General features: G+C 35.5%; 1 protein-coding gene across 1 annotated transcript in view; it reads right to left on the bottom strand.

Annotated features, from left to right (window-relative positions):
* Nucleotides 1–2968: 2968 nt before the first annotated feature.
* Nucleotides 2969–15726, bottom strand: part of LOC140713605 (E3 ubiquitin-protein ligase RNF38-like) — a 133086-nt gene continuing 120328 nt past the window's right edge. Inside the window, 4 exon segments of the mRNA XM_073023922.1 lie at nt 2969–7164; nt 7715–7814; nt 8501–8622; nt 11066–11150. Coding sequence (XP_072880023.1) covers nt 7102–7164; nt 7715–7814; nt 8501–8622; nt 11066–11150 — 370 coding nt within the window. The 3' untranslated portion in view covers nt 2969–7101.

Raw genomic sequence — 15726 nt, forward strand, 5'->3', positions numbered from 1 at the left:
TCTGAATTCTAGTGAACACAGGTCCAGAGCCATCAAAAGCTTTTCATATGACAAGCCATTCAATCCTGGAATCATTTTTGTGAAACTCCTTTGAACCCTCTCCAGTTTCAGCACATCATTTCTAAGGGGCCCATAACTACTCACAATACTCCAAGTGAGGCCTCAGCAGTGCCTTATAAAGTATCAACATTACATCCTTGCTTTTATATTCTAGTAATTCCTGAAAGATCATTACTAATGCTTCCACAATCTCTTCAGCCTCGTCTTTCAGAACTCTGGGTGTACACCATCTGGTCCAGGTGAGTTAACTACCTCCAAACCTTTCAGTTTGCTAAGAACCTTCTCACTAGTAATGGTAACTTCACACGCTTCATGACCCCTGACACCTGGAACTTCCACCATACTGCTCATCTCTTCCAGTGAAGACTGATGCAAAATACTTATTCAGCTTGCTTGCCATTTCCTTGTCCCTCATTACTATCTCTCCAGCATAGTTTTCCAGCAGTCCAATATCCACTCTCACCTTTCTTTTACACTTCATGTATCTGAAGAAACTTCTAGTATCCTCTAATATTTTTGGCTAGCTTACATTTGTATTTGATCTTTACCTTCTGTTGGTTTTTAAAAGCTTCCCAATCCTCCCTAACTTACCACTTTTTTTCTCTATTATACACCCTCTCTGGGTTTTATACTGGCTTTGACTTTTCTTGTTAACCAGAGTTATGACATCTTTCCTTTAGCATACTTCTTCCTCTGTGGGATGTTTATACCCTTTGCCTTCTGAATTGCTTCCAGAAATTCCAGCTATTGTTGCTCTACTGTCATCCCTGCTAGTGTTCTTTTCCAATCAGGTCAGCCAACTCCTCTCTCATGATTCTGTAAATTCTCTTTACTCCACTGTAATACTGATAAATCTGACTTTAGCTTCTCCTCAAATTTAAGGGTTAATTCAATCACATTATGATCACTTGCCACTAAGGGTTCTTTTACCTTAAGGTGTCGAATCAATTCTGGTTCATTGCTCAACATCCAATCCATAATAGTTGATCCCCTAGTAGGCTCAACCATGAGCTGCTCTAAAAAGCCATCCTGTAGGCAATCTAGAAAATCCCCCTCCAGTAATCCAGCATCAACTTCATTTTCCTAATCTACCTGCGCATTGAAACTCCCCCATGGCTAATGTAATATTACCCATTTGGCATTTTCTATCTCCTGTTGCGATTTGTAGACCATATCCTTATGACAGTTTGGAGGTCTGTCTACAACTCCCATGAAGATCTTTTTACTCTTGCAGTTCGTTAGCTCCGTCCACAAAGATTCAACACCTTCTGACCCTATGTCACCTCTTTCCAATGATTTAATTTCATTTTTTTTAAACCAACAAAGCAACGCTGCCCCCTGTCTTCCTGTTCTTTCAATGTAATGTGTAATCTTGGACATTAAGCTCCCAGCTACAATCTTCTTTAAGCTATGATTCAGTGATGCCTACATCACCATACCTGCCAAACTGCAACTGTGCTACAAGTTCATCCAGCTTATTCCATATATTGTGTGCTTTCAAATAAAAGACCTTCAGTCCTAGTTTCACCTTTTTCAATTTTGTTCGCTTTTCACATTGCAGCTCATCCTGTTGACCGCAATTTCGCCCTATCAACAGCCTCTCTTCACTACACATTGCCTCTTTTTGTAAACCAGCTACCTCATCTACAGCACCATCATCCGCTTTTCCTACAATACTTATTGCACTGAAATATATGCAGCTCAAGACATGAGTTGCACCACACTCAACCTTTTGATTACTGTAAACTTGGTCATAAGTCTTATCAACATCTGCTTCCACTAACTGTTCTGGCACTCTGGTTCCCATCCCCCTGCAACTCTAGTTTAAATCCCACCATGCAGTATTAACAAATCTTCCCGTTAGGATATTAGTCCCCCACCAATTCAGGTGTAAACTATCCCTTCTGTATAAGTCCCACCTTCCCTGGAAGAGAGCCCAATGATCCAAAAATCTTATCACCTCCCTCCTACACCAACTCCTTAGCCACGTATTAAACTCTATAATCTTCCTAGTTCTGCCCTCACTAGCACGTGGCACTGGTAGCAATTCTGAGAATACAACCCTGGTGGTCCTGCCCTTTAACTTAGCACCTAACTCCCCGAACTCTGTGCAGAACCTTGTCACTCATCCTACCAAGGATGGACCTAGATGGACCACAACTTCTGGCTGTTTACCCTCCCACTGAAGAATGCTCAGGACTCAACTGAGATATCCCAGACCCTGGCACCCAGAAGGCAACATACCATCTGGGAATCTCAATTCTCATCCACAGAACCTCCTGCCATTCTCCTAACTAATGAATCCCCTATCACCACAGTGTGCCTCATCTTCCCCTTTACCTTGAGTCACAGAGGCAGACTCTATGCCAGAGACCCAACTACATTCGCAACACTACCCCCCAACCTGCCAAAAGTATCCAAAGTGATATACCTGTTTTTGAGGGGGATGGCCACAGTGGTACTCTGCATTGGCTCCTTAATCCCTTTCTCCTTCATGACTGTCACCCACTTTCCTGTGTCCTGCACCTTGGGTGTAACTACCTCCCTATATGTCCTATCTATACCCCTTAGTCTCCCAAATTATCCGGAGCTCATTCAGTTCCAGCTCCAACTCCTTAACGTGGATTGTTAAAACCCTCAGCGGGATGCACTTCTTGCATTTGTCGTTGTCAGGGACACTGGAGGTCATATTGAGGTTGCACTGTAATTAGATTTCTCTCTGCAACAATACCAAATTGACTGCTTGGTTAACTTTTGGACTTCAGTAGTTTAAGGTTTCTATTTCAACTAAAAACAGAAATTCAAATAAAAATCTGTAGATGTGTATGTGAAGAAATAAATGATAGAAAATTTTGGGAGAATGATAAAATTAACGCATGGAACAAAGTTAAGACTACAAAGCAACAGAGCAAGTATACATCATACATTTATTAAATCAACAACCCTCTCAACTTCAAAATTGGGCACAGGGATTAAAAATAAAAATTCATTGCACTACTTAGTAAAGCATTACTAGTAACTTCCATAAAAAATGTACAAATTTTGTTAAAAATTTATCAAGCTTTCAAATGATTTGGTTACAGATAGATTTATAATACAATGCTGAAAACTACTTGTCATGTTAAATGATAGAATATATGAATTATTTAATGAAATGCTCAAATGTTTCCAACAAAATTAATTTGCTTTTTTTACTGATTCATCAGCAATTTTTAAATATATAGTGGCAAATGAGGTAACTGTATATGTACCAAAGAAAGATCCCACTCAGAAAATGTCTATTAAGACCTAAGGATGACCCAGATTGTGTGTGCTTCAGGTTTAGCTTCCCCTTGAAATTCAGGCTGCTGTTGAAACCACAATTCCAACATGACACTTTAAGACATTGCACTGAATATTGCTGAATTTAGAATATACTTGTTTTTTTTAAAAAAAGGATCAGTATGGCAAACCTTCTGAATTTTAACAGTCTAGTTTTACACTGTTGGTTTTTTGATATAATGACCAAAACCTGGGATATCACTAGGTCTTTGGGATATTTGTTTACAATTAACTTAAGTTTTAAACTGTTCACCAAAAACTCATGCAAAACATAAAATGATGAGCTGGACACATTGATAAACTAAATACTTGTGGGGTTAACCAACACAACAAATCCTACTGCAAGTTGTTGCTTCTCTTACATCATACAGACTGTGGCATTGAATACATAAATGCGCATTACGGTTCATGGCAGTAATAGCTCAGCATGAATCCCCATTCCCACCCACACCAACCCCAGCTGGGCAGAAGCAGCTACGGCCAGTATGAGTTTGTTTGAATCACATGCACATGTACTTAAACACACTGACCACAGAAAGCAAAGTCTGCACACATCTGCCCTACAGTCTCCATGCAAACATAAGAAACATTTAAAAAGTGGTTAAGTATTAAGAGTGCAACAATTAACTTTGCCAATAACCAGACCTAACTGTTACTTTGCTTCCTTTCCAACTCCAATTTCCATATGCAAATTAAATGAAAGCTATTCCCTCCAAATAAAAGAATTCTGATCCTATCTCATTAACTCTGACATATGATTGTTTTAATTAATTATGATGGCACATCAGTAATTAACCTTTGAGAATAAATTAACCTAAATATTGTCATTCAAATAATGCTGTGTTCAGCATCTGCAACTGTTTCAGCATTATAGTTACTGCTCATTATATGCACTAAACCTGATTTGAAGCTGGTACAAATAATTTTAGGAACTAGTAATCTTACTAAGGAAAAAGTGTCACATAGTGTCTGTGTACATTCTGGTGCATGGCACTAGAAATGCCCTTTAGTATAGTGCCACGGAACATTTGGTACTACTGTAATGAATGTACACTATCACTAACCAAAATCTCAACTAAACTTCAATTTTGTTTTAAAGGTCTATTCAAGATCTTTCAATCAGAAATGTAGAAGTTACATTTTGAAAGAACAGAAGTTACTCTGTTCTTTAATTGTTCTAATGAAAACAATTTATGCCATGAAGTTTTAAATGTTTCCAATCTAAATCCTATGGCTTTAAAATTGTGCATGTTAATATCACTACACAAATACCTTGTAGGCTGAATAATATTAAATCCAGTATTCCTAAAAGGCCCATATCCACAATTTCTCTTCCATGATCCTTAAATAATTTAAAGGAGAAAAACTTGTCCAGAACACTTTAAATATCCAGAAATTTAATTCACCTTGATTATAATTTACAAATTCTTCATGCAATATTTACAATCTTTGGCTATGCTTTTTCTCATCTTGTTTCCACTGAAGAATTACACATTGCATTTGGCATGATGAGGAAGTCATGATGAAAAAAGTATTTGTTGTACACATGTAACTGAATAGTAATAATGATAGCATCTGTAAGCTTCCAAGTCTGGGCCGTTTAGAAGTACTGGATAAACTTTAGGAAACAACCTTCAAATCAAGATCATTAACAAATCTGTGAAAAAGTAGTAACAGTTGCTAGGATCTGGTATGCATTTGTAACTTGATTATATTTTGTTTGTATATCTTACACTAATACTCCACCATAAAGGCTTGGAGAAAAGAACTCAGGTACTTGCACAAAATCCATAAATCTGCATTTAGTTATGACTACATGTAATGTCAAAATCCAGAAATAAATATTGTTTTTTTTTTAAGACCGGAAAAAAAATAACCAGGTAGGAAATGAAAATGTGCTCCTATTCTGTGCCCATTATAAGTAACAAACATTTATAGGCCAGGTCTGGTCTGCGGCAACACCAGACTCTCAATTCATCCCAACAATTCATCTAAAACATAAATTGTCTGGTGTACATTTGACCATTAAATAATTACAATAAATCACAAGTTGCATCCTATAATGAAAGTTTCCAAAGCAACTGATTACAATCTTTGTTTCAATCAAATATTAAGTCAATTTTTATTAGCAAAAATGTTAAAAATCTACAAGAATAGTCAATAAAGATTTAAATGACCGAGTCCATTACAATATTGAAGGATCAAAGAAAAATAAAATTTCTTCGACCCAAGTCTGCTTTAGTATTTCTCCAAACGTTATTATTCAGCAGCTATTTAATACTATAAAAATAGTAATTCTGCAATATTGTTTTAAAAAATTTGCTAAAAATTGTTTTGAATACTTCAACTGTTGATTATATTTGTTACCATATAGACCTAACAACTGCTCAGCACTTTCCTACTAATTTTAAATGAAAGTCCCAAGCTCTGTGACTTGGGCTCTTACATATAAATAATTTTACCGACATTAATTTGTAGATACTGGAAAGTAACTGCTTAACCTGACAGAAAATTATTTTAGAGGAGTGACTAGAGAAATAACCAAAATACTTCAGATGGAGTACATTTTATTTGATGAATATTACTGTGGAAAGTTGGAGCCAAAGGCAGCAGGTTGCAACATGGAAATATTCATTACGATCAGAAAGTGGAGAAATTTATTTTCTTTTTATTTAAGGTAGCAAAATAACTGGGAAAAAAAAAACTAGGTTAGGTCTTAAGGTGCTTTATAGGAGTATTTTGCACAATGCATGGCCCATATTATTAGACTGGCCAATAATTTCAGAAACATATTATACTGTACAACACCCAGCTTCCACACCCCTCTATCGTTCTGCTTACACAATTTACATTCATTGTACTGTACATCACAGGACAGCAAAGTATTTCACTCATCTACTACTTTGGTAGTCTGGGTTACAATACTGTATACCATATTACAGATCAAAATCTTCCTTTGCTATTCATTTAGGTGTGGGTGTTTTATCATATGCTCTTCTAATATGCCATTATGCAATACTGAGGGGCAACTGGCTGATAAAATTTTCATAATTGCTGCACCCTTAACTTACAGTGTGCAACTGCAAACAGAAAGAAACAAACCAGTGTACAGTACTAGTACTGTATAAATAACAACTATATATTTCAGCATAATTAAGACTACACACATACAACTCACATCATGCCAGTACTTAAGTTCATCTTGACAAAGTACATGTGGCTAGAATACTTGCACACCTACAATCACTCTCACTCACAGTACCTGAAGGCTCTATAAGGTAGACTGCTAAAATTGTTGAACTACCTTTATATATATTTTTATATATATAATATATATAATACACACACATATACATGTGTGTGTATAAATATATAAAAGCACACATGCTAAAAGATCACATCCACTGTAATCCTGCAGCAATACCCGGAATGATCACACAAAAAAAACAGGGAATGTTAGTGCACACACAAATTAAGCTGAAAAAAATTCTTTGGAGTTCCAATCACACTGTTAGTATAACAATCCCATAATTGTTCAATGTGAAGACTATATAAGCTTTATAAATCATTAAATCACACAGTGCAAAGGGAGGTCAAATAACTGCATCACATCATGACCCTTAATGTAAAGGGAAGGCTGGAAGCCACAATAGGCATGTTCAATGGATAGTTCATTCATATGCAAGAGGGAAAACCCAAATTTGTGCTACTAAGCTGGTCTCATTCCGAATCACGGTGAACTTCTGATGCATCAGCTCGACAAATTGGACATGTACGATTTGCCTGTTGATGAGAAAAAAATCATGACTTATAAATCAGAATTACATTTGAGAAAGCAATGTATAATATATAAAGAATGCCGCTAATCAGACTCCGTGAATGCTGGTTCAAATACCTGCACTTCCATACAAAATGATTTAATACAGATCATGAATATGAAGCAGGCTTAGATTTTCATTTCATAAATACATCAAAAACTCAATTTTGTAATATTTTTATAAAAGATTTATATTACATACTTCACTGGTATGTTAATGTAATCATGCCTGTTTATTCTTACTTTAAATAGTCTGTTAAGTTTGTATAATATTCTTCTGACAAATGCTCATAGCAGTTATAAAGATATACATTAAAATAAATTATTACAGACTTTGTTAAATATAGTGTTAACAACAAAGGTATTTAGAGAGTATAGCTAGCAAAAACTATTATAAATAATCCATGTTATGTCACATTATTTCACCACCTTGCATTATAAAATCATAATTTCAAATTATGAAAACGATTTAGAGAGTGAGACAAGTCCAAGCCCATGATTACAAAGTCAGTTTACCTTCAACCATTTGTCGACACACTTGGCATGAAACTCATGGTTGCAGGGTAAGACTCTAAGTAGTTGCCTTGACTCAAAATCACACATGCACACAACACATCTGTGTAAAAGAATGGGGAAAAAAGTTATTGCAGATTGAGTATGCACCAACAAATTAAGCAACAGAAGTTTCAACCTTGGGAACTGCATTTACTTGCTTTAAAAAGGAGTCACGAGGTACCTTCTAATTTCTGATGTCACCTATCATACAAAATTCTGGTCTTAATTTACTTTCTATGAAGACTGTGTCCCCCCCCCCCCACCTCTTGTCTGTCATTTGCCAACAACTCTGGCATTTCCCCATTTGTTAGTTCACTTTCTCAACAAGTCTCCGACATAACTCCACCCACCCCATCTGATTCCTGAAGTTTCCAGTTCTTGCTTCCCCTATTTGACAACTGTCAACTCTATAAGTGGATAATAGAAGGAAATAATATGAGGTCCTGCCACTAAATTCAGTCCCATCCCTATGTTCTCAGTTTTGATGCTTTCTCCAGTTCCTTATAGATGCCTTTAGATTCTCCATATAAGTATCAAGGTCATATTTTAACCCACATTTCCAAGAGGACAAAAAATCTTATTATTATTCAAAGAGATTTCTGCTATATAGAAATCTTGCATTAATCATGATATTGAATTGAGAAAATGAAACCAATTCTCTCAGGACTTTCCAAATTTTCTTAGTTCTTAGTTGAAGAGTTAAAAGCAATGCCCAGTCTCACAGCAAGTTACATCATATATACTTACAATGTTTGCTCTGACTGGTGGTTGTTAGGATTAAATCTATATGATGGAAGTTGTTCAATGTCTGCTTTTGAAAGTCCCCGTGGTTTTGCTTCTCCCAGTCTTTCTGCCAGGTTAAGGAGTGCCTTTATTGAAACAAACAATTATTCACTACCTTGAGCTAAATGTTAACTTTTAGCTCTTAACCAATATTATGCATGCCTAATTCTTAAGAACTTGTTGTTATGCAACTATGGAAACACTTGTAGCTGTAATGCACTTAAGATTTTTTCTTGCGTTTAAACTAAAATTTCAAACACGTTTATCATTTTCTGTTTTATAACTTGCCAAATATTTATTTAGAGGTTGTTTAGACAGAATCCTGTATTATAATCTCAAAACATTTTTCAAAGCCTTAAAAACAATTGTAAAATGCAGCAATTATCCCACATCCTTAAAGGCAAAAAACTTCTCTAACAGCTTCCCAAGTATGGTAACATTACAAGCAGGTGATACAAGAAAATCTGCACACGTGTTATTTTACCAGCCATTTGTAAGGATGGATCCTCAAGAACACTGAAGTGATTATAATCGTCTCGGAACCTATTAGATATTGTTTTTAACCATTTCTTTTAACTGTGGAGAAACCTATTTACATCATGCATTGCTTTGCATGCTAACTTCACTAATCTAGAACACGCAGGCTCAATTGAAAAGATAACCTGATAGTAAATACACACACACTGTTGAAAATAGATTTTGATTTTGTTTCAAATTATTATTTTGAAAGGCCAGATAACCTTTCTAGATATTTCAAACTCATCTTTTTAAATTCCTTGGAACATTTTCAACGTTATTCAGTGGTTTCTTTGATAATGTTATAAATCTTACTACACTTCTTCCATTTAAGTTTTAACTTAAGTTTAATTTAACACCAGATCTCTGCTTTTTGGTTTCCCTTTTTTAAGAAAGTAATACACTTTGTTTTTATATCCACATCATATTTCTCTGGAGCCTGCTTTTGTTCCTATGCATAGTTGCTTTAAAACATACTCCAGCATCTTGCTGACCCTCTTTAAGTGAAAATGTCCAACACTTCACTTTTAAAAACAAACCTAAACTATGATTAAGATAATTATTCCTCAGCTGTTCTTTGCTCCTGTATGTCATTTTGCTATATTTTTCATAATTAAATTAAGCAAAGTATTCCATTTTTCTGGACTATTAGGAACATAGGAAATAATGGTTGAGGATTTAAAAATAACTTCTACATTCTTTTTTTGTAATTCAAATTTTTATTATTATTTATTCTTATTTTACAAAGCAGCACAGTATATCATAGAGCCTCATTTCTACATTCTTTACCTTTATCCCAGTACACCTGGGATAATTAAAATTATCCTACTTTAGTACTCAAGTTGTTCTTACAGATTTTAATCTCTAAACTTGCTGAAGATACACCCTCCCATCCCTATTGTTCAATAGTCTGCAATATATGCAAAGAACTACATCATTCCAATTCTTCTTTAAACACCACCTTGTAAGGATAGGTGAAATGTAACCCTTACACCCACATCATAAAATCTTCCCCCAAAACTTCTGCCTAGCAGCATTCTACCATTTCATATTTCTGTTGAAGTGGTAAAATAGTACCACTACCTTTCAGAACCTAAAGTACACCATACTTCTGCTCATCAATGCTCCTCCCGCCACAACTTTGTGTTGACTACTTTTCAGTTACATGTTCATCGTGACCTGTTGTTTATGTAACACTTGACCCATTCATGGTTTTTTCCCATGTTATATGCTTTGTACTTTTATCTTTAACAGTTTAAAGCCTCCATTTCAGCTTTTCTTTCTGTTAATATACTAATTATTTTCACAAAACCATCTACATTTCTAAAACTTTCCTAAATTTGTTCTCAGGAGAATTGGAGGTTAGGACTTTATTCCCTCGAGTACAGTGGAATGAAGGGAGATCTTATAGAGATATACAAAATTATGAGAGGTACAGATAGTGAACGCATGCAGGACCCTTTAGATTAGGTGAGACTAGAATTAGAGGTCATAGGTTTAGGGTGAAAGGTGAAATAATTATGGGGAAATTTTTTTAGTCAGAGGGTGGTGCAGATGTGGAATAGGCTGCCAGTGGAAGTGGTAGATGCGGGTTCAATTGTAACATTAGGGAAAATTTGGATACATGGATGGGAGGGTATGGAGGGATACAGTTCAACTGCAGGTAATTGGAACTAAGCTGATTTCATGTTGGTATGGACTAGACGAGTCAAAGGGGGTCTGTTTCAGTGCGGTAGTAGTCTATGATTAACCATTTAATCTCTAACCAGATTTTACACTGGTACATTAAAAATATTTTGAAATTTCCCCATATTCAAATGTTCACATTGCCAGAAATTGATGCCATTTCAGATCCAGTGTAAATGTAGATGCCCCCTGTTCTAATACTAATCCTGTTTGCTACCAGATCCCAGCCTAATTTGATCTTATAGACATTTTCTTTTCTCCACATCCTTTAAATCATAATAATTCCCCACAACTTCCTTGGTTTCAGCAAATGTACATTATACTAACCTCATAATTTTCCACCTCACCATCCTCCACATCCAATTCCAAACTAAAAGCTGGTCCCACCGTGGGTGGCACTGGAAGCATTGACCTGCAAAGAACAATCAGGTCTTGAGTTTGAAAGATTAAAGTACCACTTTCTATATGTAACAGGATTTATAAAAGTGAGACATATATTGGAGGGTTTAATTTAAATACATCAATAATATTCAATATTAATTATGGGAACCAAGAAAAGCCTACTGAAATATATTTTCCATCAAAAAGAACAATGGCTCACAATTCATGCACATAAATATTTACATACCTGGATTATATTAAAATATTTCCCACTCAGATGATCTTTAAGTTTCTTTATTGGGTTTCAATCTAGCCTTAAATCATTAGGATAATGGGGATATCAGTATTTTGGATCTTTACATTATTAAAATCTGATAAAACTGGGAAATCTAGGGACATGAATTTCACCTATTAAAAGTGGGAACTAAGCGGACATTATGCAGCTCTTTATTTCTTGGAGAGTGGTGTGCCTTTAGAAAGCACTGCTGGCTGATGCATAATTTGCGAATGATACGCATCCTTTATGGGCCAGTTAACTATTGAGATCACATCAATTATTAAATGATATGACTTGATTTATTTCATTCTATTGAAGATGGGTGAGTGGGGATTAGATGGATTCCCTGTGAATGTTATTTTATTATTAGTATTAGATTTTCATGTACTCTTTCTGAAATTATCTACTGTCTAAGCTGAATTGCCTCTGAGCAGATTGGCTTGCTAGGAAACAACCACATTCTTGTGGATTTGCAGTTGCAATAAGCCAGAACAGCAAGGATGGCAGGTTTCCTCCTTTGACAAATATTAGTGAACTAGATGGGTTTCTAATAACAATACGATCACTATTACTTAGATTAACGTTTATAAAAGAAAGAATCAAGGTTTAATCAATCAAATTTAAAATGCACATATGCCAAGATGGGATTTGAACACTAAGCTATTAGCATTCTTCAGTGAATATCATAACAGCTTGATCTTCTGCAATATTCAGATGTGAGAGAATGATTACACAAAAACCTCTCAAATTGATAAATAGTTTACAGGCTTAGGATTAAGACAAGCACAGACCAAGGAATACAAGGGAAGAGGGAGGAGAAATAGATTAGGATTCCCAGTCCTAATCAGGAGCTTCCAAACAGAATTGTGTAAACTATTGACCAAAATAACATTAGGCTAGGAATATTTCATTTTTCTGTCAACATGTTCCTAACATTTTACCAAGTGAAAAGATCAATCGATCAATGGAAAAAGGGAAAGTTTGTATAAAAATTATGTACAGAGTGCTGTGTTTTCACACTATATTCCTATAAAAGCCAGTCAATTGCAGAGAGAAAGGAAGTAAATTAAGTATATATTTAGAGAGATAAAAGACATTGTATATAATTAGAAAAACTGAACTGCATAGCTTCAAAATCAATTACTTTCTCAGAAATTTGAAAAAAAGTTGATATTGGAGCACAGACTATAAATACGATGTTTGTTCATTGTAGCTTTTGTGCCCTTGAACAACACTGTGCAATTGGTATAGCATGATAATAACTTTGTACAACAGTTATGAATAAGCTTGGTGTTATCACTTCTTGTCCGAAACAGAGATCATGATCAAGTCACAATCCAGAAATCTGAACGTGATATGTAGAGTGATATTTTAGAGTGCTACCTTCATCAAATGAAATTATAAATTAAGCCACAGATCCCATCAGGTAACAATTCCATGACCCTATTTCAAAGAAGAGGTGAGAAATTTCTTCATATTGGCTACATGCATAGAAATCAAGACAAGATTACCATTTGGTAATCAGCCCAAACCACCAGGTTAATTATCTGGAGTAAATTACTTTATTCAATTGCCAGATCTCAACTTCTATATTTAAAAATCAAGAAGAAATTCTATCCTTTCATAGCAGAAAGTATCTACTCTTCAAGTTTCCACCCTAGAGAGGGAGGAGATGAAGCAGAAAACACACTAGGTAATTTTGATAATTGCAGGAAAATATTACAGCAAATAACTTAAAGCTACTGTTAAAATCTTGGTATGAAGGGTTTACAAAACATACAATAAAAATTTCTGATAAAAGTGAAGAAAACTTAGAGGTATAAATGGGCTCATTATAGTTCCATGATATAAAAATTTAATAAACATTACAGTAGAATCTTTATAGAATAGTAGAAAAAAATTGGAACACAACTTATTAAGAGCTTTTAATATCTTTCAAAACCCCATGAAGCAGGACATATTTCCAAGGGACTAGCTAGTCTTCAGTTCCATTAGACTGCTTGCTACTTTTTCCTCTAGGGATAGAAACTGTTTCAAAGTTTTTCTTTCCTTTTGCCCATGGATTTGGTTTTCTATCATTATTGATATTTGGACTCATTGGAATTAAGCTGGTCCATATGATTGCACTGAACCTCTATTAGATATAAATAGTTACAAATATTTTATTCTACTGTCAGGAGTGAAAAACAGAAACTGTTTCATATAATGTTCTTGTCTCCTAATGCTTTCTATTATTCCTAAGTAAACATGTTCAAATCTTACTAAAGCAGACAGGAAATTCAAAACAGAATGAAAAGCTAACACCTGTATTGGTAAATATGAAATAACCAGAATATAATAAAATTCCATCTAGTTCACCAGTGTGCAAGACAGAATGAAGCTAAGTAAATAAGAGTGGCATTAAATTGAAAAAGGCAAATGTTGAAAATAGATTAGGAAAATATTTAAAACAAAAGGTTGACTCATGAAAAAGACTAACATAATAAGCTGGGAAGAAATATAAAAACAGACAGTGAAAGCTTCTATGAGTGTATTAGATGGTTAAACATCAGTCCTTCAGACACTGAACAAACATTTCAAGGAACACAATAAAAGCAAGTCAATAATAGAGGACAGTTCACATGCAAAAAAGAGATATAGAACCCTAAACAAATACTACAGCTAAAAGGTAAATACAATGAAGGGACTAAAGGCTAAAAAGATCCCTGGAAATGATGGCCTGCAAAGGGTCATGGAATTGCTGCATCAGTCATTATGTTCCAAAAATTACTTAATTCTGGAAAGGTTCCAGCATAATTCCTTTAATCAAGAAGGGATGCAGGAAGGACGAAGGTATCAGCTCAACAAATGGAAAATGCTAGCATTCAGTATTTAAGGCAGCAGTAGGACATGCAGAAAATAATCATCAAGCAAAGTCAACATGGCTTTATGACTACCTGCAACAAGACTTCCTTGAGATTAACATGGATTAAAGGGGAAAGGGGAACAAATAGATGCAATTTTACTTTCATTTCTAGAAGATCATTGTTAGAGCGCTGCACTGAGGCCAATATACTACATGAAGAGCATTGGTGAACAGGAAAGAGAGTTAATTCATTTACTGGTTGGCAAACTGTACCTGATGGGGTGCTATTGGGGTCTCGATGTTATAATCTATATGACAGATTACGTAGTGAAATGTATTTTTAACCAAATTTGCTAATTAATGATACATCCTTAGAACTATAGAAGTGACCATTGCCTGACTGAGTCTGTATCATCACTCAGTTCAATTCCCACCTACCTCTCAGCAACTTTTTATCCCACATTCCCTTCAATTCCATATTCTCTTCAACTCCACAACCCTCTCCAATTCTATTGTCATTAACTACACTTGTGACAACTTATATTAACTAAATAATTCATGAAAATACCTTTGGGACTTGGGAGCATGGAGATTAAACTCTACACAGACAGTGCACAACATCAAGGATTTGAACCAGGTTGTTGGTGCTATGTGTCTTGATGACAGTTGGGAAAATACAAAGTGTCTCCAAAGTGAGTGGGGAATGTGAGGTACTTCACTTTGGTAGGAAAAAGAATATTGTCTAAATGGAGAAAAATTGCATGAACCACAACACAAGTTTGTGCAGCAAGCAAAAGGAAGGCAAATGGAAATCTGACCTTTATTGCAGAGGATGAAGTACAGATTGGCTGTAGGTAAAGGCAGTAGCAGAAGATGAGAACTAACATGAGAGTAAATCTGCGTGACCACTTCCTCAGCAACCTACCTTTCAGAGTTATATGGCAGAGTTGCAGTAGTGCAATCATGTGAAAACCAAGCACCATATTCACGTCTGTACAGAATGAACTTTGTGTTAATAGGATACATTCAGAACCAATCTGCTAACCCAAAACAGGGCAGCTATGAGACACTTTGGGCCTAGAGGGGCAACAGAATTGTATTCTGCCATAACCTTTAATTTCATGGATCAGTTTATTCCTCATTTTACCAACATCAAGCAACTAATCTGGGTTTCATGGGAGCTATATTAAAAAAAAGCATGTCATCAGGCATGCTACAAAAATCAGCTGACAACATGGACTAAAATGCTCTCTAAAAAGCAGCATGTTATAGAGAGAACTAGCAATCCCACAATCAATGTAAACTCAACTGAAGCAGCTACATAAATGCTACGATTACAGAACAGGTCTCAGACTGGGTACCTTCCCCCCTCCCCCCCACCCTAAAGCAGGTAATGCAGCTCCTGGTTCCCCGGAGCTTTTCCACTTTTATAAGGCACTTCAGGAGTGAGGGGAATACTCCACTTGTCTGAATGGATGTCACCCT

Source organism: Hemitrygon akajei, chromosome 2, assembly GCF_048418815.1.
Source record: "Hemitrygon akajei chromosome 2, sHemAka1.3, whole genome shotgun sequence".
Classification (NCBI taxonomy): domain Eukaryota; kingdom Metazoa; phylum Chordata; class Chondrichthyes; order Myliobatiformes; family Dasyatidae; genus Hemitrygon; species Hemitrygon akajei.